A 25,766-nucleotide genomic window follows, 5' to 3' on the forward strand; every position below is an offset into this window, starting at 1 on the left:
GTTTTGATTTTATTAATTTAAATACTCCTTACATTTCCCCAGGTTACTTTATGAGGATTCAAACTTGGGTTCGCCCACATGTTCTATGGTGTTGCGGACATCTTTGCTACTGTCTTTGCTACTGTTACTGGAGGAAAAGGCTTGGGCCTTTCCTCTGAGATCCTGCAGCTCCTCTCTGCCAGCGTCTCTCATCCAGTTCCATCTCAAGGAGCAGAGCACACCGCCATCCCGGCTCCTGGTGTTCCAGCACAGGCATGCTGAGGGGTGGATGTCCCTTTCTTCCATTTGCTGTGAGCTGCGCCACTGCAGTCGCTTTCCCTCACCAGGGGGCAGCACCACTATCGCCATAAGGCAGTGTTGTGTAAGTCTCTTGTGGGGTTCCGCAGCGAATGTCCCACAATCTAGAGATCTGCCTACCCGATTTCACCATTGCAGTTGGAGAGCTATACAGCACTGTCACCCAGCGGATGAAGCATTCACCCATCCCGAAGCTCGGCAGTGAGGCAAGCAGCCACTCCAACTATACAGAGTCAAAGGCTTTAATTGCGTCTTAATGACGCCACTGCATAGCTCACGGTGCAGGTATCAGTCTGGTCTATGATGTGCTGCAGCCTATGGAGCACATCATAGACCAGAGTGGTACTACGTCTGTTAGGGAGAATTCTCTCTTTTAGGCTGAATTTCCCAACCTAGTGAGTCCCCCAGCAGCTTTGCTGGATTTCTGGAGTTTGTTTTTTTCTCCTGCCAAGAGTGAGACTCTTTCTCCCACTCTTGGACATGGTCTTCCTTTGACTGTTAATGTGTTTTATGGGCTATGGGGTCCTTTACTCCATACGGTCTCATGTGTTTTTACTATGTGTTTTACACAGCACCCTCTGTGCAGTAACACAGGGGTGTCATAGTGACACCCCACCATAGACTCCACACCCTGGGACTGACTACCGTCTCCCAGGGCATGTAAAGTCACCATTGGCTTTACTAGTCCCAAATTATTAACAGAAACCAGTACAAACCATCATATTGTGGAGGTACTGGTCGGGGCAATTCGATTGCCCTGGGGTCTGTTAGTCGAGGGGGCACGTCTCCGTCCCCCCTGATCGAGTTTTGGCTGGTGGCAGTGGAAACTACTTTTTAGATTCGACCGCAAATATTTCCCTATGGGATTTTCCCATTGTTCGAGGCTACCAACTTTAATTATATAATTCTCATAGCCTCGAACATACCGCCGGTTTATTTAATTAATATTAATTCGCCGGTTGGTATTTTTTGCCAGGACTCGATTCTAAAATGGCGTTTGTGTTCTCTTCTGTGACTCCAACCCAAGTCGAGCCCTTTGTTCCACTTTTTGGCGGGCTTCTCCACAGAAGCCTGCAAAAGTGGTGCCACTCTTTCTGGGTACCACAGGGGGTGTGGGAGGGGGTTTAGGCACCCTGGACTGAGTTACCTTGGTAACTCAAGTCGCACTCTTGTGTGATTGGCCCAAGTGGTGAGCCGGCCGGCTCACCACTTAGCATGTTTGATTGACAGCTAGGCTGAGTGAATGGGGGTATGCTGCATAAAAGCAGGGCTTTGGGGACTGGAACTTCAGAAGTCGCCACAGGACCTGAGAATCCGACGAGGGAGAAGCTGAGCCGACCTGCCACGACGACACCACCGGTGGAGCCCTGCGGAACCGACTCACCACTTCCCGACGACAGAGAAGATCTCCCGGCTGGAGAGGCTTCTTCCCCTGACTGGTGGGCACAACCAGTTTACCTTCTTTCTACGCACCCCAGATCGGTTTGTGGTCGACCTGCCCGTGCCAAGCACCCCGGCGGCCGGATAGCCACTTACCACTGAACCGCGAATCAACGGACCGCTCCTTGTACCTGAGAAACTCCGCGGCTGGTTTCTTCCCTGGCAGTGCAACGGACTCCGGTCTTCCTCCCCGACGAGATCCTCTCTTCCCCCGGACGGAGCACCGACTTGCATCCGCTGCCAGGAACAACTGCCCCTGCTAGAGTATTCTCACCACTTTAAGGTACCGTGTCCGCCAGGCCTTCCTTTCTAAAGATTGCTACAAGGTAATAATAACCCCTTAACCTTCTGGACTGGGCTGGCCGCCTTGACCCTCTAATTGGTCCCTTTCTTTGGTCCAACTCCTTTTTGAACCGTTACAAGACTTTTGTGCACTGCAACCGTGTGACCTTGGACACATTTTGTTTTGATCCTCTTAAAGCGGATCCTGCCTACTGACTGTGAATTTACGGTGTTACTTTGCCTTCCTCTCTTGTTGTGTTCGTGAAAAAGTGTTGGGATCTGTTTCAATTTATTCTCTGCTTTTCTCTCCCTTTTTAAAACAAATTATTAGAGTTCAATCTACGTTAAGCGCTCACCGCTGTCTGAAAATAAGTGGGGCTTTACTTAAGACTTGTCTAATATTCTTTTAAGGGAGTGTATATCTTTCAGTGACCGTGTTTTTGAATTGCTTACTATTAGTGCCTGTGTGTTTTTCTAGATGTGGTTTTAAATAAATAATTATATCTCTTTTACACCAAGCCCTGGTCAGTGTTTACTTGTTCTATTTTGTTCTCTTGACCTATTGTGAATACTCTGTATACTGCCCAACTCTTCTTGAGGGAAGTCTGACTGCTCAGCCACAGCTACCAAGTGAATCTGTGTGGTACAGACTGCTACCAAGTGGCTTTACTGCCAAATACCTGTAGTCCTAAATCTTTTGCAGTCGTCCCAGAGGGAACTGCACAGGTTTCCGCCTAACAGCGTCCCGGCCTGATCTATGTGTATCACGGAAGCGATTACTCTGCAGAGCCGTGTCGCCAACACAGTGGTAAGTATTTTGATGTCGTAATTTAACACAGCCAGGGGGCGGTACTAGTCGCACCTATCCATAGGTTTGCCGGTTTTGGGTATAGGCACAATCAAGGTTTCTCATGCTCGCCAGCAGTATGCCTTTATCATAGGCTTCCACAAAGACCTTACGGAGCAAGGAGGCCAAGGTAGGGCTGTAGGTCTTATATAATTCTGGGGGAATCCGTCACTCGCTGGGGTTTTGTTGGTGGAGAGGGAGGTTATTGCATCAGAGAGCTCTTCCACGGAGATAAGCTGGTTCAGTAGGGCCTGGTGTGTCGATGTGCACCTGGAGAGTGCTTCAGTGATGTCATTTTGGGGTACTTATCTGTCATGGCTATACAACTTAGAGTAAAATGTGGTGAAAGTGTCATTTATTGCAAGTTCGGATCTCCACCGAGCCACGCATTCGTCAGAGTAAAGTGGTCAGGGGTCTAGGGTGTTCTTTCTTGAAGAGCCATGCTAACAGTCTGCCAATATTGTCCCCTTCAGCATGCGACCGGGCTGTGCGCATGACATAGTCAAGCTTTGAGAGCCTTTTCCATGCTTCGAGGCAGCGGGTCCGGGTCTCTGCTAGTTTCCCCTCATCAGGCCGTAGGCCTTTGTGTCGGGCTTCCCAAGTTCGAATTTCATCCTCCATTGCTTCTAGGTCTTCGCGTAGATTCTGCCGTATGCCGCCAGCCCCTGCTATGACCTCACCTCTGGTCACCACTTTTAGTGTTTGCCAAATGGTGCCACATTCTGCAACGCTTCCAACATGGTGGTCTAGGAAGTCAGTCAGGAAGTCTTGAAGTGTCTTTTTAAAGATCGGGTCAGTCAGAGCTCCCACCGGCATGCACCAGGTCAGGGCAGTGGGGTTGGGGGGGGCTCTTGGGCTAGTAGCATTCCATTCAATCATCAAGGGTGAATGGTCAGAAATGGAGCGGCCTAGGTATTCAGTGCTGCATAGATCAGCAATCTGCTCCAGCCCAGTGAAGAAGTAATCAGTTCTGGTGTACAATTTGTCGGCAGATGAATAATAGGAATAACTCTAGTGTCAGGGTGTAATTCTAGACCTGACATCGGTCAGGTCTAGGTCAGAGATTGCTGAGTTTAAGGCAGGAGTGGCGGGGGATGGGCCCCCACGAGAGGGGAAGGGGAGGAAAATCAGTCCATTTCAGCATCCCTTACACAATTAAAGTCTCCTCCCCATAGAAAGAAGCCCTCACCTCTCAAAGCTGCAGAGCTGCTTATGGCACGAACATGAGATGGGCTGTTATGATTAGAAAAGTACAAATTCACTATGCAAATTTCCCTGTGTTCCAGGTAGCCGCGCAGTATTACATACCTTCCCTCCTTGTCCCTCTCTACTTTCAGTAACTGGAATGGTAGTGAGCCGTCTATCCATGTGAGCACCCCTCTAGAAAACTTAGAATATGTAGTCCTCATATCCTGCCCCGCCCCAGCAAGTCAGAATCCCTTCCTGTTCATCTCCCTGCAGGTGTGTCTCTTGAATCAAAGCTATGGACACTCGCTTGTGCTTTAGGAAGGATTTCAACCTGTTTCTTCGCAGATAAGTCCCAATCCCCCTTACATTCCAGGTTATTATTCTGATGATGCCATAGGTAGTTGGAGAGAGAAACCTCACCTGCTAAAATTCCATCACCCAAGCCCCGGGGTGTTTTGCACAACCAGTACCAGACAAACACCAACAATGCATGTTTGCCAGCATCGCGGTTGGCTACATATGTCGCACGGAGGCAAGCAGACTTAATGTACCCAGTCCAGACCACCCCGCCCAATCGGACAGCATCATCTTGAGAGCCATATTGCACGGAATGAACAAAAGTAAAACAACAGTGTCAACAAAGCTGCATAACTATTCCCAGCAAAGACACATTGCTCAGGTAGACCTGTACTTCCAGGGCCAGAGTCAGCCATTGAGTACCAGGGCAAGAGGCCCAGCAACAGGCTGACGCCCAGTAACAACTTGGTGCGGGGAGATAAGAGTAGCAGCAGAGACTAAGCTTTTCACTTTTGCTGAACAAAAACGAAAAACAATGAGGCAGCTACAGTTACAATTACAGCAGGCAGTATAGTGGGGCTTTGAATTGTGTAGAGACAGAGTTTAGGTCCTATCAAAGAGCTGCCATAGATCACACCAGAACAGTAAGGCTGTGGGGTCTGGCCCCTTGGTTGCCTCTGGCAGGCCCAGCGAATATTCTGATGGGATCTGCCCTCTGCATCCTCAGCTCTTGATTCCAATGCAGTATTCCGCATTTCAAGCTCCTTGACTTGCATCACCAAGTCTTTGGTGGTATCAACTGACTCTTTCAGTCCCAGTTCAACGGTAGTAACCCCCTCAGCCAGTTGTCTCACGTCTTGGAGCTGGACATCGACCTTGACCTCATCAATCTTGGTTTCGAGCGATGATCTCCGAACGGCAATTGCAGCTAGAGCCTGATCTTTTTGGGTGTTTTGTATTGGGGCGAGTGGACCAGTTTGCATGTTCTCCCCAGATTGGGTGGCGTTGCACTGCTTCGTCTGGCCGGCAAAAGAGTCCATGATTGAACAAACTTATTGGTGACATATCAATCAGGCCACCAACGTGGGGACAGGCACCACAGTTTGGGTGATTCTGAGTGAGTGTGGTATGTGCCAGTGGGCCTTGGGTTGCAACAGCCGGATGGGTCATTTATGCTTGAGGCAGCTCGAGGGCAGTTGCCAGCGGTGTAGGGGGGGTTGATAGTCAGTACTGTCCCCAACGCAGGGTCGGTCTGGTCTCCCGTCCTGCAGCATTGAGTGCTGTTGGTATGTTGAAGGGGTAGAATTAACAGGCATGCGGGAGAGGCAAGTCAGATGAGTGGCCCCCCTCCCCCCTGGTTAGCAGAGGACCATACTGCGGCTCCTGGCAGCCAAGGGTGTGAAACGCTGATTGCAGGGGTACAGTCTGACTTCAAGGAGCCAGTGGGCTACTGGTGTGCGCTCAAGTTTATGGCTGATGTGAGGTGGTCAAGTGATGCAGGTTGGTGTTCAGTGTGGGCAGTCACTCCTAGGTATGCAGCTCGGTGAGATAAAACAGGTGTTTGGAGTTAGGTCAGGTGGGGGCTGCGTAATGTCGTCTAGGTGTGCACAGAATGCTGTTGGCCCACCACACGAGTTTGAAGTGCAGGAGGAGCAGATTTCAAAGGTTCAGGCTGCGCCAGTGGCTCGAGGGCAGTGACATTGTAGGTTTCATGTTCCGGGTGCTCCAGCGGGGGAGGGTGGAGGGGGGGTGGGTGTGGTACTGCCCAGAATAAGCTAAATGAACTGCAGGAGAGGCCGAGCGGCTGCCCAGTTTTCCAGCCAGGTCACCCACGCAGCCAGGTATGCCTAAACCTCAGAAAGGAAAGTGGGGGGACAGTGAGTTATTGCAGGGAGCCACTGGGGTTAGGTATTGCCCTTTGTTGGGTCGATGGGGACAGTCCGCCCGTCATGTGTAGCTCCTCAGGGCGGGAGAGTCGCAATTACAATTTAGTGTTTCAGGCAGGAGTCAAGGGGTCACCACACGGTGTGTTTATATCAGGCAGAAGCTCCGGTTTGCAATTGAGTCGGAGGGCTTATGCGAATATCGAAAGGGGCCGCTTGCGAGTGTGCGTGGTGCTTGGCTTCCAACAGTGTTTGTGGAGGACCCGGTTTGACCACTCGCTCCGGTTTCTCCATGTGAGCCCGAATGAGGATGGGGCTCCTTATTGAATGTGGCCAGAGAGGTCAGGGAGCTTGCGTGTCCTGCTTATGCTGCGGTCTATGTGGGGAAATTACCACTTCCCACATGCGACTCTGCAGGATTAAGCCCTTGGTCTCTTCCCTGCTGGTCTGGGTGTCTCCGAGGTGGGGAGGGCTCACGCTAATGTCCACTAACCTGATGCTTCAGCAAGCAGAGGTGTGGCTGTCGATCGGCCCATCAGGCCAGGTGCTGATCTAGCAAAGAAGATCAGGAAGGCTGTTTGAAGTGCGGCAAGGGTCAGAAGCCTCAAGGGTTTGCCACAGCCGCCATCTTGGAGGACACGGATCTCCAGTTACTCTTCTAAATTTAGAGCTTCCCGACATCCGAAGTCCATCGGAAAACCGCCGATTCTGTAGGCACCACGTTCCCCTTCAATGGGTATGCTCAGCAGTCAAAATAAGGTGGTTAAAGTAGCCGCATAAAGGATCATTGAAGTATCACAGCAGGCGCTTAAGGAAGACTGAGTCTACTATAGTCCTACCTTAGGTGGACTTTAGTAAAACTCCCTAACAGAGAACTAAACATTGATGGATTTATTTTGCAGGTAAAAGCTTACAGGAGTTTCAACAATTAAATGCTGGACTAAATTGCAGACAAGCCTAATTTAAAACTACTATTGTTTTCCAAATGTTCTTCATCTAGCACTTTGCTTATAGTCTAGCTTTGGCGAACAGTGATCATTTGATATATTGAGTAATGTGGCAGGAACAAAATGTCATAATACTTAACAAGTTGACCAGAAAGGGCAGGTTTCACAATGTCTAGAATCACCCCATGCGAGTATGTCCGTCATTAGTAATGATGTATAAACTAAAACCAAACACTTCATAAAGACTTCATGACTATTAACAACCAGTGAATGTCGATAGAGAAAATCTTCAAGTCAACCTGAAACATTCTAGCGTTAGATTTGAAAATGTGTGCCAAATTTTACATATTGCTTTGAGGTGATATTGTGCTGAGTTAAAGTGCAATTTGAAGATACAGAAAGATTTTTTTTTAAATCGGTGTTCTTAGAAAACATTTGCCAGTTTTACTACAGAACATAGAAAGAATGCTTATTCTGTCTGAACTACAAGAATTTTGCTTCTGTCGTGCACACAAATAAAAGACAGATTTATTTAAAGGCAGTAGCCAGAAAGCTAAATATTACTCACAGGGTTGTCCTTCAATGCCTCCTAAAATCTTGAGCCTGGCAGACATCAAACCAAGTCCAAGATAACTGTAAAGAAAAGAAAACAATGTTTGCAATCTAACACCCAATGTGAGGAATACTAAAAGGATACCAGTTTTTGAGAGTTGGATTACAACAGGTTAACGTAATTCAAGTTAATAACTTTATTTGGGGTTATTTGCAATGAACACTGCCATTTAAAATACTATCCACAGAACAGCACAACCCTCAAAGAAAGAAGTAAAATAGTCATAACATTTTAAAAATGGGAATGCCAATATTAGGTTAACAAAAACAGACCTGCTGAGTCCTCAAAGAGATTTAAAAGTACATATGTCACATAGGAGTAAAGTGTTGATCATGCAGTAGAACTATTCAAAGAGCAATTTCAGACACTAACCCAATATATCATTTTCGATATAACATTTTGTGACAAACCAGAGGTAGGACTCGGACTAAGAAGTGCCATGTTAATTGGATCTTTATTTACATTAAAATTAAATAAAACCACCTATCTAGCCCCACTGCTATGAGGGAAGTTCCCTGCCTAACCAGCTAAAAGTAAACGTGATAGTCAAAGTCCAAAAGAAATAGTCCTTAGTCCAAATCCTATTACCCAACTAGCCCTACAATATAACCAAAAAGGGAGACCGGAGCAATAGCCTGCGTCCTTGGCTTCTGCCTGGGCCAATCACCTTGGCTCTCTCTTCAATAGGTTTCAAAAGTGAATCAGTTTCTCACACTACGGTCTTCAACCTCTCTGTAGATTCTGTATGCCAAATCTCAGTTCCATATGGTTCCCTCTTTCCAGAAAAAAAGGTTTTCTTAATACCATTCCAGCATTTTTTTGACTTGGTACTGGACAATGATCTTGTTAAGGACTGGAATCCTCCAGCTTCTCGCTCTCTCACCAGTTCTGCTTGTTATGTTTAGTGTTTCTTGGACTCCCCAAAGTTCTCTGGCCCTCTGTCAGGCCTCAGTGGGGCGTCTGCCAGTTTGGGTTTCCTTGGCTGCAGTAACACTGGTGGCTTTCCCAGCCTTGAATATTGATGTCTCTCTGTTACTCAGTGCTCACCAAAGCCCTCCAGGCCTGAGATAGGTTTGCACGCTGTAGATTTATCTGACTCCCTTAACCTATAAAGGCTTTCCCAACCTCTGAAATTAAGTCTGTCGGTTCCTCAGTCCTCCCAAAAGACCTCCTCTCTCTGATAGGGTTGCTTGCTTGCTTTATCTCTACTCTGGCTTATCTGGCTTCCGTAATCCTTGTGGCTTTCCCCACCTACGATATCACTGCATACCCTTCTCCACGGCGTTACCCCTTCGGAAGCATTTGCTTCCCTTCTGCTAAAAGGTTGGCAGCTAATGCACTTCCCTTGCAGAGCTCATGGAATAAGTCGCTTCGCTGCAGTCAGGTCTCTGCGTCAATTAACAAACCACAGGCCCATCACGGCATCTGTGTGGTTGTGCCACCAGGGGAGACAATTGCTATAGCATCTTGTGAGCACCTTGTTTGTGCACCACGCTACTGCTGGCTACGCGGTCTGGTCTGGCTCCACCCCTCCAGGACGTCTTCCCATCACAGACTCTCCTCTGCCGATTCGCTTGCTCCGCTTCCACATTCCTTGTGGTTTTATGTGCATCATTACAAACAAAAGGGGTGCGTCATTCCTCTTGGACTGTCGAGTTCAGGCAGGATCCAGCAATACCTGAAGCTAAAGAGATTGACGAAATGTAACTACTGAAAGAATCCAAAACAGGGTTAACAGACTTACTGATTCCCATGTAGGCAGATGAACAAGTTTCTTACCCATGGTAACGTTCTTTCGACTGGATGTTCCTCCCACGTATTCCTTATCTTTGATATTTCCTAATATCCAGCTTGCTGCTACGGAAAAAATGTTTCGCCAGTAGAGGGCGCTCCAAGTCGATGTCCCTCGAAGGCCTCCGTCTTGACGTCGACGTCATCACAGGTATAAGTAGCGCGCGCAGCGTCTGTTGCTCAATCCCATTTTGAAGCATGAAGCACTGTCCAGGATGAGACGGTTACTACCCTTGAGGGAGCGCAGACTGTAACCACAAGGGAAGTTTTACTGCGGGAAAGGATGGGAGGGGCTATAAGCAATACGTGGGGGGGGGGGACATCCAGTGGAAAGAACGTTACCATGGTAAGTAACTTGTTCTTCGAATTGATTGTGTCCTCCCACATATTCCTCATCTTTGATAGACTCCCAAAGCAGTAATATATACCGGAGGAGGGAGTAAAATTTACTTTAAGTATGCACAGAGTGCAGTACTGCCTTTCCGAATTAGATTCTTGGCTAGTGGAGAATCCAGACTATAAAATCTTGTAAATGTGTGTGCAGACGACCATGTGGCAGCAGCGCAAATGTCCTTTATTGGAACTCCCCTTTGAAGAGCTGATGAAGCTGCGATACCCCTGTTGAATGAGCCCTTATATGCTCTGGAGGGTTTTTACCTGCCAATTTATAACATTCAACAATAGTTCGAATAATCCATCTAGAGATGGTTTGTTTGGTGATGGCTAGGCCTAACATATGACCTGTGCAACCCACAAACAATTGGTCAGTTTGTCTTAATTTTGCTAGTCTGCGAATGTAAAAACTCAAGGCACGCCTTGGATCTAGTCTGTGTAACCTTTCTTCCCGTTTCCCCAGATGTGGAAGAGGGTAAATGGAAGGCAAAGTTATTTTCTGGGTGATATAAAACTCCGAAAGAACTTTGGGGAGGAAGCGAGGTTTCACCTGTAACACCACTTTGTCCTTGTGAAAGACAGTGTGAGGAGGCTTTCAGTGTAGACCTTGTAGCTCACTCACCCTTTGGGCAGATGTTATAGCCACCAAAAAGACAGTTTTGAGGGTAAGAAGTGTTAATGGGCACGAGTGAAGGGGTTCAAAAGGAGTACCCATTAGAAATTTTAAAACCAAATTTAAAGTAGGAGACTTCCTCAGTAGTGTGCTTAAAAATGGACAGCGCTGCTAGGTAGCCTTTTATCGTCCCAATTTGGAGTCCCAGATTTGAAAAGTGCAAAAGAAAGGATAACACCATTGGTATATTACATGTGAAAGGGTCAACATTCTTATCTCTACACCAGCTGCAGAATTTGGACCAATGGCAGTGGTATAAGGATTTGGTTGCTGGCCTTCTGACCAAAAGCAACACCTCCATTACGTCGTCCGGGAGGTCCCAATGTTTATATCTCAGCCTTTCAGAAACCGTGCGTGAAGGCGGAGAGTCCCGATATCTGCATGGAGAACCTGACCCTCCTCTCGCGAGAAAAGATCTTCTCTTTGTGGAAGACGAATCGGAGGACAGATTGAAATGTGCAGAAGGTCTGGGTACCACGTTCTCCTGGCCCAATCCAGGGCAATTTGGATCATGGATTTCCTGAACCTCCTTATTAAGTGAGGAATGACAGGGATTGGAGGGAACGCCTAAAGGAGTGGAAATTCCCAGTCCACTACGAATGCGTCTCCTAGAGCTGCTGTCGGAGGAAATTCCCAGGAGCAGTACAGTTCGCACTTCCGGTTCACATTGGTCGAGAACAGATCCACTTGAGGGGTTCCCCAGAGGGTGAAGATCTGTTGAAGGAATTCCAGAGCTAGTTCCAACTAGTGGGAGACTGTGCTCTGCCTGCTCAGAGCGTCCGCCGTCATGTTCTTCTCTCCGGCTAGGTGAACTTCCGACAGAGAGATTCCTTCTTGTATAGCCCAGATCCAGAGCTGCATTGGGCCTCTGCACAGTGGTAGTGACCCTACACTTCCTCTTTAGTTGAGGTAGTACATGGCCTCTGTGTTGTCCGTCATCATCAGGACATTCTTTCCCCGTACAGATGGTAGGAAGGCCTTCAGCGCTAGTCTGATTGCCCTCAGCTCTAAAAGGTTGATATGTAGTTTAGACTCCGGTGGAGACCAAGTGCCGCTAATGGTCAAATCGTTGGTATGGGCTCCCCACCCAGTGAGTGAGGCGTCCGTTACTACTGTTATCTCTGGCCATGGTTGCCAAAAAGGTTCTCCTTTCACGATGTTCTCCCGACAGACCCACCACTGAAGATCCAGATAGACTCTGTTTGGGATTTGTAGGCGATCTGACATCCTTCCTGAGAACTGTGACCACTGTGTCCTGAAGCCCATTGGAGAGATCTCATTCTAAGGCAAGCCTCTGGCACCAATAAAATTCAGGATGCCATGAGGCCGAGCAACCTCAGAAAATCGAAGGTCGGAAGATGTTGGGCATTTTGGAATTTTGTCACCATCTGTAAAATGTCTTGAGCCCTCACCTCTGGCGGTGAGGCTTTTCCCAGGGATGCATCCAGGACTGCCCCTTATAAACTGGAGTGTTTGTGATGGTATCATGTGGGACTTCTTGAAGTTGAGGGAGACACCCAGCCTGTGGAGGGAGTGAAAGGAGTGGTTTAGATGATCCAGGGCTTGTTCCGTGGAACTGGCCCTGATCAACCAATTTTCCAGGTAGGGGTAGTCGTGAATTCCCCACTCTCCTGAGACTCGCTGCCACAGCCGCCATTAGCTTGGTTAAAACCCTCGGGCGGAGGTTAGCCCAAATGGCAGAACCCGAAACTGATAGTGAGATTTGCCAATGGCGAACCTCAGGTACTTTCTGTGCTTGTGATATACTGGAACATGAAAGTACGCATCCTGAAAATCCAGAGATACCAACCAATCCTGAAGCAAACTGGAGGGCCTGAAGAATCTGAGAAAGGGTAACCATCTTGAACTTGTCCTTCCTGAGGAACTTGTTCAATTTGAGTAAGTCCAAGATGGGTCTCATTACTCCATCCTTTTCGGAATTAGAAAGTATGGAGAGTACCATCCCTTTTTCCTCTCCGCTACAGGTACCAGTTCTATAGCACCTTTCATTAGCAGGTCTAAAATCTCCTACATAAGGAGCGGATCTGGAAACTTCAAAGAGTTGTTCCGCAGTGGATGACTGAGGTGTTTGTAAGAAAGGCAGACAGTAAACTTGAGAAATTGTCTCCAATGCCCAAGTACATGAAGTAATAGCCTGCCATTCTGTCAGATGTTGAGTTAAAATGCCTCATACTGCTGTTTTGGGATGTAAGACCTCGTAGAGGTTTTGGGGACGGCTGACGCAGATGCTGAGGGTAAAGTAGCACCTGCTGATGCAGTCTTAGTACTTCTACCCCGTCCACCACGGGGGGACTCGTCTCTGGCCTCGGAGCCGGCTGTCCTCTACCTTTTCTGTATGCAGAGTAATAGCGAAAGGACCTACCCCTCTAGGGCGCACCTGTGGGGTGGTTTGGAGTTTGCCTTATTGCAGCTCCAACTGATTTTACTGCCACCTTGGAAGTTTGCAGCTTTTCCGAACTGTCATCAGCTTTCTTTTCAAATAGATGAGTGCCGTCAAAGGGCATATTCAGAAGTCTAGACTGTACATCTGGGGCAAATCCCAACTTCTGCAACCACGCAAATCTGCAGATTGTCGTACCTACCCTCTTTCCCCTTCTTCCACCCCCTTCCTCAGGCGTGATCTACGCAACTTCAACCCTTCACTCTTCCTTTCTTCCTGTTCCTCTTTCCTCCCCTCTTTCCCCCACTTCACTTCTCTTTCAGCCATGGAAGCCTCATCCACCTTAACTTCCTCCCTCTCCTCTACTCTTGATCATCTTTACCCTCTTTCCTCATTCCGCACTTCTCGCCAACCTGCTCAGCCCTGGCTATCAGCTCATCTTTCCTCCATGCGCCACCTTCTTAGGCGCCTTGAACTTTCATGGATCAAACATGCTACCACCCCCAACCAAACTGCTTACTTCTACTATCACTCCCTCTATAACTCTTGTCTTAACTCTGCTAAACGCACCTACTTCTCTGACTTTCTCCACTCAGTCCTCGCCGTATCTTCCAAACCTTAACTCGACTTCTCTCCCTGCCTACCCCTGATCTCTCCATTGCCTCCCCCCTCTCTGCTTCTGATCTTGCCACCTACTTTTCCAACAAAGTCCTTAATCTCCGACACACTATACTCTACTCCCCTTCTCATTCTCCTACTCCTACTCCCGCCTCCTGCCCCCCTCTTCCATGTCCTCATTCACCCCTATCGCTCAATCTGAAGTTACCCTCCTCCTTTCTAAAACCCACCCCACTGCCTCTCCCTCTGACCCCATACCTACCTCATCCCCTAAATCTACACCCTCTTCATTCCCTATATCACATCCCTTTCCAACACCTCTTCCCCACTCCTTTTAAGCATGCGACTATCATCCCCATTCTCAAAAAACCTACTGCTAATCCCCATCTTGCATCTAACTATCGTCCCATTTCTCTACTACCTTTCGTTTCTAAACTCCTAGAACGCATTGTATACTCTCAACTCTCTACCTTCATCTCTAACCATTCTCTCCTCCCATCTACCCAATCTGGTTTCCGCCCTCTTCACTCTACTGAAACTGCTCTTGCCTCTGTTCGCTACTCTAAGCACTCCTCTATTCTGGTCCTACTGGACCTCTCTGCTGCCTTGGACACGGTCGACCATCCTCTACTCCTTTCCACTCTCTCCTCATTCGGCCTTAAAGACTCAGTTCCTAACTGGTTCTCCTCCTAACTCTCTAACCGCACCTTCTCAGTTTTTTGGGGTGGCTCCACCTCCCCAATCTCTCCACTCAACCATGGCGTTCCCCAAGGTTCTGTCCTTGGCCCCTTTCTCTTTTCGCTGTATACTTCCCTCCTTTCATCTCCTCCTTTGATGTCTCACACCATTTCTATGCTGATGATACCCAGCTCTTCCTCTCTTTCTCCGCCTTCTCTCCTCACATCCTCCATAAACTCTCTTCCTGCCTCTCTGCTATTAAATCTTGGATGTCTTCTCACTTCCTTACTCTCAATGCAGATAAAACTGAACTCCTTTTCTTCCCTGCCAACACTCTCCCTCCTCCCTGCCCTCCTCCTTGCATTCTTTTTCCTACTTCCCAACTCCCCTTCTCTCCTCATGCTCGTAAGCTGGGTCTGCACATTGACACCCACCTCTCTTTCTCATCACATTTCCCTCACTGCCAGATCTTGCCGTTTCCACCTCTACAACATCCGTAAAATTAGTCCTTTCCTAACCTTCCAAGCTACTAAACTCCTCATCTCCTCCTTCCTCTTCTCCAGACTTTTCTACTGCTCTCCTCTTCTGACTCTCCTCCTCTCATCTCTCCCACCTCAAATCGGTCTACCACTCTGCCATTCGCTCCCTCTGCTTCCTCTCACCTCACCTCACGACTCCAACTCCTCCTCTCTTAACTCACTAGGCTGGCTCCCATTCCGCTCCCAGCTCGAATTTAACTTCCTCTGCCTAGTCTTCAAAGCCCTCTATGCTCTTACCCCTCTTTACCTCTCCTCCCTTCTCTCTTTCTATACTCCTTCTCGTTCTCTCCGTTCTGCAGATGTTGATTCTGTTAACTAACGGTTAATTGTAACTACTGAAACTGTAATTGAGTATTGAGGTTTCGGTTAGAGGAGGTCAAATTCAACTGTAAGTGGCAATTCAGAACGTCTACTATCTTCTGATTCAGAATACCAAGAAGTAAGCACTAACCTGGTCCGACAGCAGATATGGGAACAGCAATTGCAGAACGCAAGGACCTCCCGGAGGATCCTGCCCCCCCTCACCGGTATGGAACAACCAGCCAGCGAGGGAGAAGCACAAACCCCAGAGAAACCCTCTGGGGGGGAAAAAACCCTGGGCGATGTCGATGGATGACTTCTAAAATGGATCGAACTTCTCCGGGCGTAGGATCACAGGAAAACTCTGGCAAGAGTTCTACAGAGTAAAGAAAAGACAGGTAAGTGCTGAAGAAAGAGAGGTAAGTCTGGAGGCAGAAAAAACAAGAGTGAGTTTGCACTTACTGGTAACTCCTAAACGGGTTTGGCATTGAATAAGGCTGCAGAGCCAACTCGGTTCAAGTAAGAGATCCGTAACCTTGGAAAAGGGGGAGCAGGAGGTCCCTAGGAGACGAGAGAGAATTAATCACTGGAAAGAGAAAGGGAACTAGATATCAGATGTAGACGGGAAACTCACTTTCTCTAGGACGGGATTACCACTATTTGCAGTTCGCTTGGATGATGGGTAAGTAGCGAAGGGTAAGATGCGAGCCGGAGAAGAAAGTCGGATCGGGAGCACAGCGGAAAGAAGACGCTGCTGAGGATTTCTAAGAATGGAAATAGTCAGAAAGGGGAAATTAGGACTTAAATCACAAGCACATCGGAGGTAGAAGGCAATGCCCTAGACACGAATTTACGGAGCGTCACACAACACAGTAGCAACACTTTGAAGTGAGATTCTTCAATCCTTTAATGGAGTCACGTGACCCGCTGATTGCGCCCGTTGAAAGCGTGAAGTAACTAGAGTGCTGCAACCCGCTTAGTCGAGGTCCGCAGCCATCTTGAATGCATCTTGTATCGATCCACACAACCTCCTGTTTTGCCAAAAGGACCAATGTCGGAATGGTGTAACAGCAGATCTCTTCCTTCTCTCTACTCCACATCCCCCATGTGCCCCCTCCCGTTTCCGCTCCTTCCAACTTCTTGCTCCTTTCCACTGGAACCGCCTTCCTCTTCCTGTCCGCTCCATCACCTCCTATCCCTTATTTTGCACTTCTCTAAAATCCTCTCTCTTCCACTCTCCCCCTAACACCAATTGTTTCCTCTCTCACCAACTAACCCACCTCCACCCTCTCCTCCTACCTTCTGTCCCTCTATTAGTACTTAGCCTCATCATAAATGTAAATTGTTTGTTGTACTGTTTTCTGGTTTAGATTCATTGTTGTCTATTGCTTGTTGTATTCACTTGTTCCTCTTGTAAAGCGCTTTGGATTAAGGTGCTATACAAATTAAAATAAACACAAATAAATAACTACAAATACTAGCCGCCATGGCTCTGCTGATGCTGTCAGCAGAGTCGAGACCGGTTTGGAGGGATTTACACATATCGTCCTTTCCATCCTTGATAAGGTTCAAGAAACAGTCTCTTTCTTCCCCCCCCAGGGATATGGTCAGCCGCCATTGAAACACAATCCTAAAGGGTGTGCATAAAACTTGCCAGCGTGCATGTGGCTTTAGCAGACTTTAACGCCATGCTGCATGCCGAGAAAACTTTCTTGGCCATGGCATCGTCATCCCGATCCTGCGGGACTACGGGATATGCATTTTGTTTTCCAGAAGATACAGCCTGTACAACTAGGCTTTCTGGAGTTGGGTGCTTTGACAGATATAGAGGATCTGCAGTTGATGCTCTACATTTAGCTGTCAATTTTCTCCAATTGGTACACACCCTTTTATCCAAAGCAATGTGAAAGGGGACAATAGGATCCTCCTGTGGACCCTTGTAAAGTATGTCCGTTAGGTCATCTTGTTCATACAGAGGTGTGGGCCTAGACCACCCCATATACTCCATCACTCTAGTCATAAGCATTCTGTAATTGCTTTCTGCATGATCCCCTGGATCAGGCCTGCCAAAGTCAACTTCTGGGGAACTATCAATCCCACTTGCTTCATGCAGGGAATCCTGCAGATGTTTTATTCTGGATTCTTCTGAGACTAATTCTACTGGAATAGAATGCCTCTCAAGACCAAAAGGTCTTTCATCATCAGAAGATTCTCCTTCCTCATAAATTCAGGATAGGGTCTTGAAGTAATCTGAACGAGATTGAGGTATACAATTCTTCTCAAATGAAGTACGAGTTATGTATGTCACTATTGGTGCTGAAATAGGCGACGATGACGTTAACGGCTTCGATGAAACAGTTATTGACTTTGGGGTTGTCGATGGAACAGACTGCAATGTTGACGTCTTCAACGGAGTTGTCTAAGGTATTGCCTTTAACGGCGTCGAGGCGCTCTAAGCATCAATGGTTTCTCCTTCAATGGAGTCGCCGAGAGCGTCGATGATGCAGTCTTCGGCTTTGCCGTATGAGTCGATAGTGACGGTTTCTTGTGAGTCACAGAGGGTTTTTCTCAACTGTAGGGTTTTTCACGCTCTCGAGGAGCTTCTCCCGCCAAGGTCGAAGACTCACGCTTTTAATTTTTGCCAGGTTTTTGTCCTAGAGTTTCACCTCTAGGTGTCTTCAAGGGGGGAAAGGCTGCGTTCTCGAACACCTTTATCATGCTTTTACGGAATTCCTCCCATTGTGCCGGGGCACTGTTTTTGGTTGAGCATATAACCCTCTCGGGTGAACTGGAGGATGCGGAGGAAGGCGACCTATGGTGCCTTTTCTTACCATATTTCGAAGAGGATGAATTGTGTGATCCACTCCGAGAACGGGACCAGGAGTGTTTTTGTGACGAGGAGACGAAGGTCTCGACTCATCGGAGGTGCGTTTGGACCGTGGAATGGACTTTTGGGCTTGCCTCTCTCCAATTTCGCTCTGCGCTCCCTCAACGCCTTCGCCGTCATTGACATACACTTGTTGCAATGCAATCTGAACATGGATGCTCTGCCCCAAGGCACCAATGACAGACCCTGTGTGGATCCGTCATGGACATCTTAGCCCCGCAGTCACGGACCGGGGCGTATATGGAGCCGATGAAGAGGCCATTTTGATCAGTTATTGAGAAGATTTTCCACAGGAAACTCGAAGAATTTCGATGTTCTCACGGAACAGAGTGTTACGTTCCCAAAGCTTTGAAGCGTGGAAAAACGCAACTGAGCAACGGACGCTGCGCGTGCTACTTATACCCATGATGACAACAACGTCAAGACGGAGGCCTCCGAGGGACATCGACTCAACAGGCATCGACGCACAGCGCCCTCTACTGGCAAAAAAAAATTCTGAAGCTGCAAGCTGGATATTAGGAAATATCAAAAATAAGGAATACGTGCGAGGACACAATCCATTCGAAATGGGGTTCTGGACAGAGAGTTCCTTGCAGGAACTGGAGTCCATGTCCCCAAGAGGGCAGTCACTCCCAGTGAGGTCCCACTTGCAAGACCGGCTCCCTAGCCTCAAAGGGGGTGGCTCCTCTCTGGGGACAAGGGACAAATAGTCCAGATTCATCACAATGAGCATACAGGTGAACAACCAGGTTACAATCAAAGCAATATTCTTACAAATGTTTGTTTCTTAATAGTTTTTAGATGCAAACCTGGACCTTAACCTCCATGTTGCTTTTGAAAAATTGGCCACAGCATATAGAACATGGCAACATGGGCCAAAGTAGGTAAACATGTAAAAGCAATGGATGGCTGCTCCTGTTTTCCAACAACAAAGTACCTTGGATTAAAAAAAAAAGTGTTTGGGTTTCATAACCTTCAATCCAGCAATTCCGGGTCACTCACAATCTGGGGTTTGGGGTGTCTCCATAATTCTTTCTGGTCTTCCAGTTCCATTGATTCAGGTCTCAGCTTCCCATCCTGGATTCTGAGGGGCCCCTGTCCATCTTGGTCTAGGGCCCCAAAGCTCCAAGCTAAGACCCACAGACTGTAACAGGAGGCTGGTCCTGTATGTATTTCTACTGGTTAGGTAACTCTCTTTCCTTTTGTCGTGGGGTCCTAGTTCTAGGCACCACCAAACATTCTTGTGTACTCAATCACTAGATCTGTACCTGAAAGTACCATTCCTGTTATTCCTCTTTTCTCCAATGAACTCCTCCTTAAACATCATTTGAATATGTGATTCTCTACCACATGCTTGAACCACCTCCACTCCCTCAATACCTTTCTGTCAGGCTTATAACGTGCCTGTTTCTCCTCCCTAGTGCCATCACTTTCCTTGCTGCTATATATCCTCCTCTGGGCTGCTAAACCACAATGATCATTCCGTTATCCCAGTTTCTCTTTTTACTCCCATCCTCCTCGCTCGTCCCTACATTGCACTCCACCTCCTCCTCAGTCTTCATCACCTCCTTGATCTTCAACTTCTTAACAATCACCTGCGCAATATTCACCTTCTCATTCTCCTCAACCTTAATCTTTGCCACCTCCTTAACCTCATCCTCGAGCTTCACCATCTCCTTGATAGGACATGCATTACTTACCGTAAAAGCATTTGATGATTGTATCTGCTTAGATTCACATGCTGCGCATAGTCCGACATCCAGTGGTCACTGCAGAGTATTGCATTTTATTTTTTGTAGTCGAAAAGGGGATGTCGACATAGGCGTGTCTGTAATACTATCCCTATAGTGACGTGCAGTGTACCAATCCCTCACGCGTCGAGGTCCCTCCGTTTGTATTTTTTCCTCGCCCTGAGGGAGCCTTCTTAGGCGTGAGTACAGAAAAGAGAGAGAAAGTAATAAGAGGTCTATGTTCCTTCCAACCAAGTGGGGAGTGGGCGCATGTGAATCTAAGCAGATACAATCATCCTTAATGCTTTTACGGTAAGTAATGCATGTCTTCTGATGTTTGTTAATCTGCTTAGAATCACATGCTGTGCATAGACTAGCGAGCAGTACCCAGAGTTGGAGGAGGGTTGTGAGAAGGAACAGTAGAGAAAAGATGTCTTAATACTGCTTGTCCCACCTGGAAATCAGATCTAGAATGGGCATCTAGACAGTAGTGTTTTGTAAAGGTGTGTACAGAACTCCAGGTTGCCGCTTTGCAAATGGACTCCAGAGGGACATTTGCAATGAATGCTATGGAAGCCCCAGTGCCTCGAGTAGAATGTGCTCTTGGCTTGAAGAGTAGTTATCTCTTAGCAAGAGTGTAACAGAGAGTGATGCATTGGACAATCCATCTAGATATAGTGGACTTTGAAACTGCATCTCCTCCTCTTCCTGCCGCCACTGAGACAAAGAACTGATTAGTCTTTCTCAGTGGTCTAGTTCTTTCCATATAAAACATGACCGCCCTGCACACATCAAGTGTGTGCAGGCTTTTTTCTCCCAAGTTTGATGGGTTTTGAAAGAACGTTGGTAGTTCTATAGACTGGTTGACATGGAATTTAGAAATGAATTTTGGTGCAAACCTAGGATGTGTGCGTAGAACCACCTTATCCTTGTGAACTGTTACAAACGGGTCTAGTATAGAGAGCGCTTGTAGTTCACTTACTCTCCTAATGGAGGTGATAGCTATTAAGAAAGCAGTTTTAAGAGTGAGGTTCTTAAGTGTTGCTTTGTGCATGGGTTCGAAGGGGGAGCCCATGATCCTGGTTAGTACCACATTTAGATCCCATCCGGGAGCTGGGTTAGATATAGGAGGGTGGATCCTTTTTACTCCCTCCATGAAGGCTTTAATAACTGGAACTTTCCACCATGAGGCCTTATGTTGAGACGTGGTGTATGCCGAAAGTGCAGCTAGATGAACTTTAATAGAATTAAAGACTAACCCTGAGTCTAATAAGTGAGTCAGGTAAAGAACAATCTGTGTGGGAGAGCAGTCAACAGGGTTAATGCTCTTTCCTCTACACCAGATGATGAACCGTTTCCACTTGCTGGAGTAGCAGTAACAAGTGTTTGGTTTCCTTGCTTCTTTAAGGATGTCCATGCATCTTTGAGGGAGCTGCAAATGTCCAAATTCTATAACCTCAGGAGCCAAACTGCTAAGTTCAGGGTCTGTGGGCATGGGTGCAGCGTTTTGCCCCGGTCCTGTGACAGCATGTTGTACGAGCAGGGTAGTTTCACCGCTGGAGACAGTGACATTTCCATCAGGTGAGTGAACCAGGGTTGCCGGGCCCACACAGGGGCCACTAGGATCATGGTAACTGGTTCCTGGTGCATCTTGTGCACTATCTTGTTGAGAAGGGGAGTCGGGGGGCGGGGGCCAGGTGGAAGGGGGAAGCGTAAACAAATTTCCCTGACCAGGTTATCCAGAGACCGTTCCCCTTGGAGCAGTTCTGGGGGTACCTGGAGGCGTAATCTAGGCATTGGGTGTTCTCCAGAGTTGCGAACAGATCTATTTCTGGGAAGCCCCATTGTGTGAAAACGTCTGCGACAATGTCTTCTTGTAATCGCCATTCGTACTCTGTGGGCAGAGGGAAATCTCTGCTGAGTTTGTCTGCTAGCAGATTGAGTTCCCCTGGTACGTGTTGTGACAACAGGAACATGTGTTTGAGAGCCCACTTTCAGATGTTTTGGGACAACTTGGACAGTCCTGGAGAGCGAGTGCCCCCTTGCTTGTTCAGGTAGTACATTGCTGTGGTGCTGTCTCTGAGGACCAGTACTGTCTTCCCTTGCAGGTGAGCCTGGAAAGCTTTCAGTGCTTTGAAGACTGCTAGTAGTTCCAGCAGATTTATGTGTTTGGACGCTACACTCAGAGTCCAAACTCCGTGTTTAGTCTGATGGGATAGGTGAGCCCCACATCCTGTAAGGGAGGCGTCTGTGGTTAGAGTGGCTTACACTGCGGGGGTGGCGAATGCTTTCCCTATTACGAGGTTTTCCTTCGACCACCACCGCAGCGAGAGAACCAAGGCCTGCGAGACCACCACTAGATTGTCCCATTGTCCGCTGGCCTTAGACCTCTGGCTGTTGAGCCACTCTTGCATTGGGCGCATGCGCAGCCGCGCGTGAGGTACCAAATATATACATGACGCCATCATTCCTAGTAAAAGCATTGCTTTGCGTACCGTCACCTCTCGACCGGCTACATATTGAGGGATCTGAAACAGCATATTTTGGACCCTCTCGTTGGAGGGGAAGACGAGACCATCCTTTGTTCGAATTAGAGCCCCTACGAATTGCTTGACCTGGCTGGGGTCTAGGCTGAACTTCTTCTCGTTGATGGAGAAGCCCAGTTGGAACAAAAGGTCTACAGTCTTTTGGGTATTTGAGAAGCATGTCTCGTAAGAATCCCCTGTTATGAGCCAATCGTCGAGGTAAGGGTAAACTAGGATGGACAACCTGCGCAGGTGGGCCGCTGCCACTGCCATTACTTTTGTGAATACCCTCGGCGCTGACGCTATGCCGAAGGGTAGCACTCTGAACTGGTAGTGTTTGCCCTCTATCATGAACCTGAGGTATTTTCTGTGCGCTGGCAACATTAAAATATGAAAGTATGCATCTTTTATTTCCAGTGTTGTCATGTAATCTCCCTGTGAAAGCAGGGGGATTACCTCCTGTAAGGTGACCATGCAAAATTTTTGAGGTTTGACAAATTTGTTCGCTGGGCGCAGATCTAGTACAGGGCGCATGGTTAAGTCCTTTTTGGGTACAAGGAAGTACACTGAATAAATACCCTCTGTTACCTGTGATAGAGGCACGACCTCTATGGACTTCTTGAAGAAGGATGTCGAGGTGCTCTGGTGATAGGCGTCTTCCCCATGGGGGTCTGTACATAGGGGACCGACTGAATTCTATAGAGTACCAGTGGGCTATAGTTCACAATACCCAACGGTCTGTTATACCCTCCCATGCTGGCAGAAAAGATGTTAACCGGCCCCCGACCGGCGATGCATGGGAGGGGACCCGAACTTTCGGGTCATTTGGTGTTGGTAGACGGGGAGCCTCTAGGAGTGGGGCCCCGACCTCTTCCTTTGCCACAATGTTGACCTCTCTGAGCGTATTGGCTGCTTGTTCCTTGAGTAGAGGACCAGTTGCCTGCTGAGTATTGTTGTTGTTGTTGCTGTCTTTGGCCTCGAAAAAAAGAGTCTGTTGCCGTAACCTCGCTTATTGGGAGGCCTTGAGGTCTGGTCTAGAGTTTTTAGGGTATTGAAATCCTTCTTAGCAGTCTCCAGCTCGTCATCCACCGCTTTACCATACAGGTTGGAATCCTCGATTGGTTTATTGATGAGTGACGACTGGGTCTCTGGTTTAAAACCCAAGTTCCGGAGCCAGATATGACGCTTGAGAAGTATCCCCTGAACTAAAGACTGGCCAGCCGTCTCCGCAGCATCTAGTGTTTTCTTGATGATGCTTTGGTTAACCAGGGTACCTTCGGTCACAGTGGCTAACAAGAGAGTTCGTAATGGTTCAGGGACTTCGAGGTCTTGGCGTAATTTTCCCCATTGGGCATCAGCATAGCTTGCCAGTAAGGTATTGTTATTGGCAATTCTGGTGGAAAAAGCTGCTGAGGCTGTAATCCTTTTTCCCATGGCATAAAGCTTCTTTCCTTCCTTGTCTGGGGGTGCTTCGCTAGTAAATAGCAAAACCCCAGCCCTTTCCCTGTGGTGGTTACTAACAAGGAATCAGGTATTGAGTGACCCCCTAATGTATAATGGGTCAGAGGGTGAGGGAGTAAACAGCTTCTCAATTCTAGGGTTGACCCCACTAACCAACGCAGGTGTTGATCACAATGGAATGAGTCGTCTCTTGACTGAGGTGAGACGTGGAATGGCCTGGCTAGTAGGTGGTTTCTCTTTGATGATTTTTTCTACAAAATCTATTTCAGGAGTTATTTCCCCTGTATCAATCTCAAAATGTGCTGCTGATTTTCGTAGTAGCGCATTGAAAGTAGGTTAGTCATCTATAGGTGACGGGTTTTCTGACTGGTGTGGTTTGAGGAGAGCACAGGTCCAGGATGTCAGGGTCTGTCGACGCTCCTGGGGACTGCCAGGGCTGTGAGCCACCTCCATCTGGGTCTCAGCCCCCACCACCCATGTGTGGGTTTTCCTCAAAACCTTCTTCTAGGTTTTGTTGATCTTCCACATTAAGGAACTCCTCATCCTCTTGGAAGTGAGATTCTTCTTCAGTGAGGTCATATGTATTAATCCCCTCTTGAAGTGGGTTTAATAGTTGTGGGTATTTAGCCCTGAGGTCTTCAAGAAGTACCTCCCTTGATCTTTTGGGCGTTACATGTGCAGGAGTGGACATGAACCTATCCAGCTTATCCATACATGATTGGAATCTTTCTAAAGTCCATTGGGGAAACCCAGAACGGTCTGGAGGCGAAAAGGGAAGCTCTTCCGTCTGTAGCCATCTAGCTCTTTCCTATAACGTCGAGGATAAACTCCCTTCACCTTCTGAGATTCCTTCTCGTGGACTAGGTCTTTCCTTCGACGCAGGAGGAGGGTCCTGCCAGCCTTCCGGTTGTCTCGGTGTCTCCCTGGCCTTGTGAGCGGGGCTCGGCGAATACTTCGCCGCCCGTCTCTGAGCATCAGTGGAGACTATTCGAGCCAAGCTCTCGATGACTAAACTGTCCGTCGAGGGTTCATCTGGCATCGTGTTGGGAGATGCTAAGGCCTTGTCGCCGACTGGCGCTCTCTTACGAGGCGTGTCGTCTGCCGTTTTGGTGGTAACGCCCTTATCTGTGGACAGCCCAGTCCCAGGTTGCGGCTGCGGTTGCAGAGAGGGCTTATGACCCTTACGGTCGGCGGAGGCCGCCGGTAGGCCCGGCGTCTCCGTTGGCGTTAGGCCTTTCTTCGACTTTGACAAAGAAGTGCCATGGGTTGTGTGTTTATCCTTATGTTTCTTGTGTGCGTCAGTGTCGCCGGGGTGTACATACCCATAAGTAGGGCGTAAGCCGAACTTGTCGGGGCCGGACATGGCGGAGCGGGAGCACTACCTAGAGAGGTCTACAACCTCCGATATGGAGGTGGTGTTGTCCCTGTTCTCGTCACATTCGGCGGCGGCGGCGGCGGTGGCGGGTGAGGAATCGGCTCTAGATTTAGCGTAGGCTGCCCACCTCTTGAACCTGCGGTCCTTTAAAGTCTTTGGGCGAAGAAGTTTACAGGCCGCACAGCCGTCCTCTTTGTGGTCGAGGGGTAAGCAGCGGTTACAACGCTTATGCTCATCTTTCCATGTGAATTTGCCCTTACAACGTGGGCAAAATCTAAAGGGAGTCCGCTCCATAGCTGAGGATACAGTTAAAAGTGATAACGACCCCGAAGGAAAGGGGGTGAAAGAGAAAGGCATACTTAGAAAGAAACAGAAGTGTCCCACGACCTCCACTCTTCCTACTGTATAGGCCAGCGAGGTCGGGCCACGTGTTCGGCAGCGCCGAAGGATCGCCACCGTCGAAATCACCGCCGTCGAAGATCTTATTCGGCGGTGAAACAGCTTAGCCGTCGAAGGAGGGATTAGGATTTAAAGTAATTATGAAATAAAAACGACCAAGGGTCGAATAAATGTTATTTAGCAATTTGTCTCTAATAAGCTC

General features: G+C 48.1%; 1 protein-coding gene across 1 annotated transcript in view; it reads right to left on the minus strand.

Annotated features, from left to right (window-relative positions):
* ENTPD6 (ectonucleoside triphosphate diphosphohydrolase 6) overlaps positions 1-25,766 on the minus strand; it is a 757,555-nt gene that overhangs the window by 345,723 nt on the left and 386,066 nt on the right. The window contains exon 8 of the mRNA XM_069606885.1: positions 7,750-7,814. Coding sequence (XP_069462986.1) covers positions 7,750-7,814 — 65 coding nt within the window. The remainder of the gene's footprint in view (positions 1-7,749; positions 7,815-25,766) is intronic.

Source organism: Ambystoma mexicanum, chromosome 4p (genome assembly GCF_040938575.1).
Source record: "Ambystoma mexicanum isolate Mex_15411 chromosome 4p, UKY_AmexF1_1, whole genome shotgun sequence".
Lineage (NCBI taxonomy): Eukaryota > Metazoa > Chordata > Amphibia > Caudata > Ambystomatidae > Ambystoma > Ambystoma mexicanum.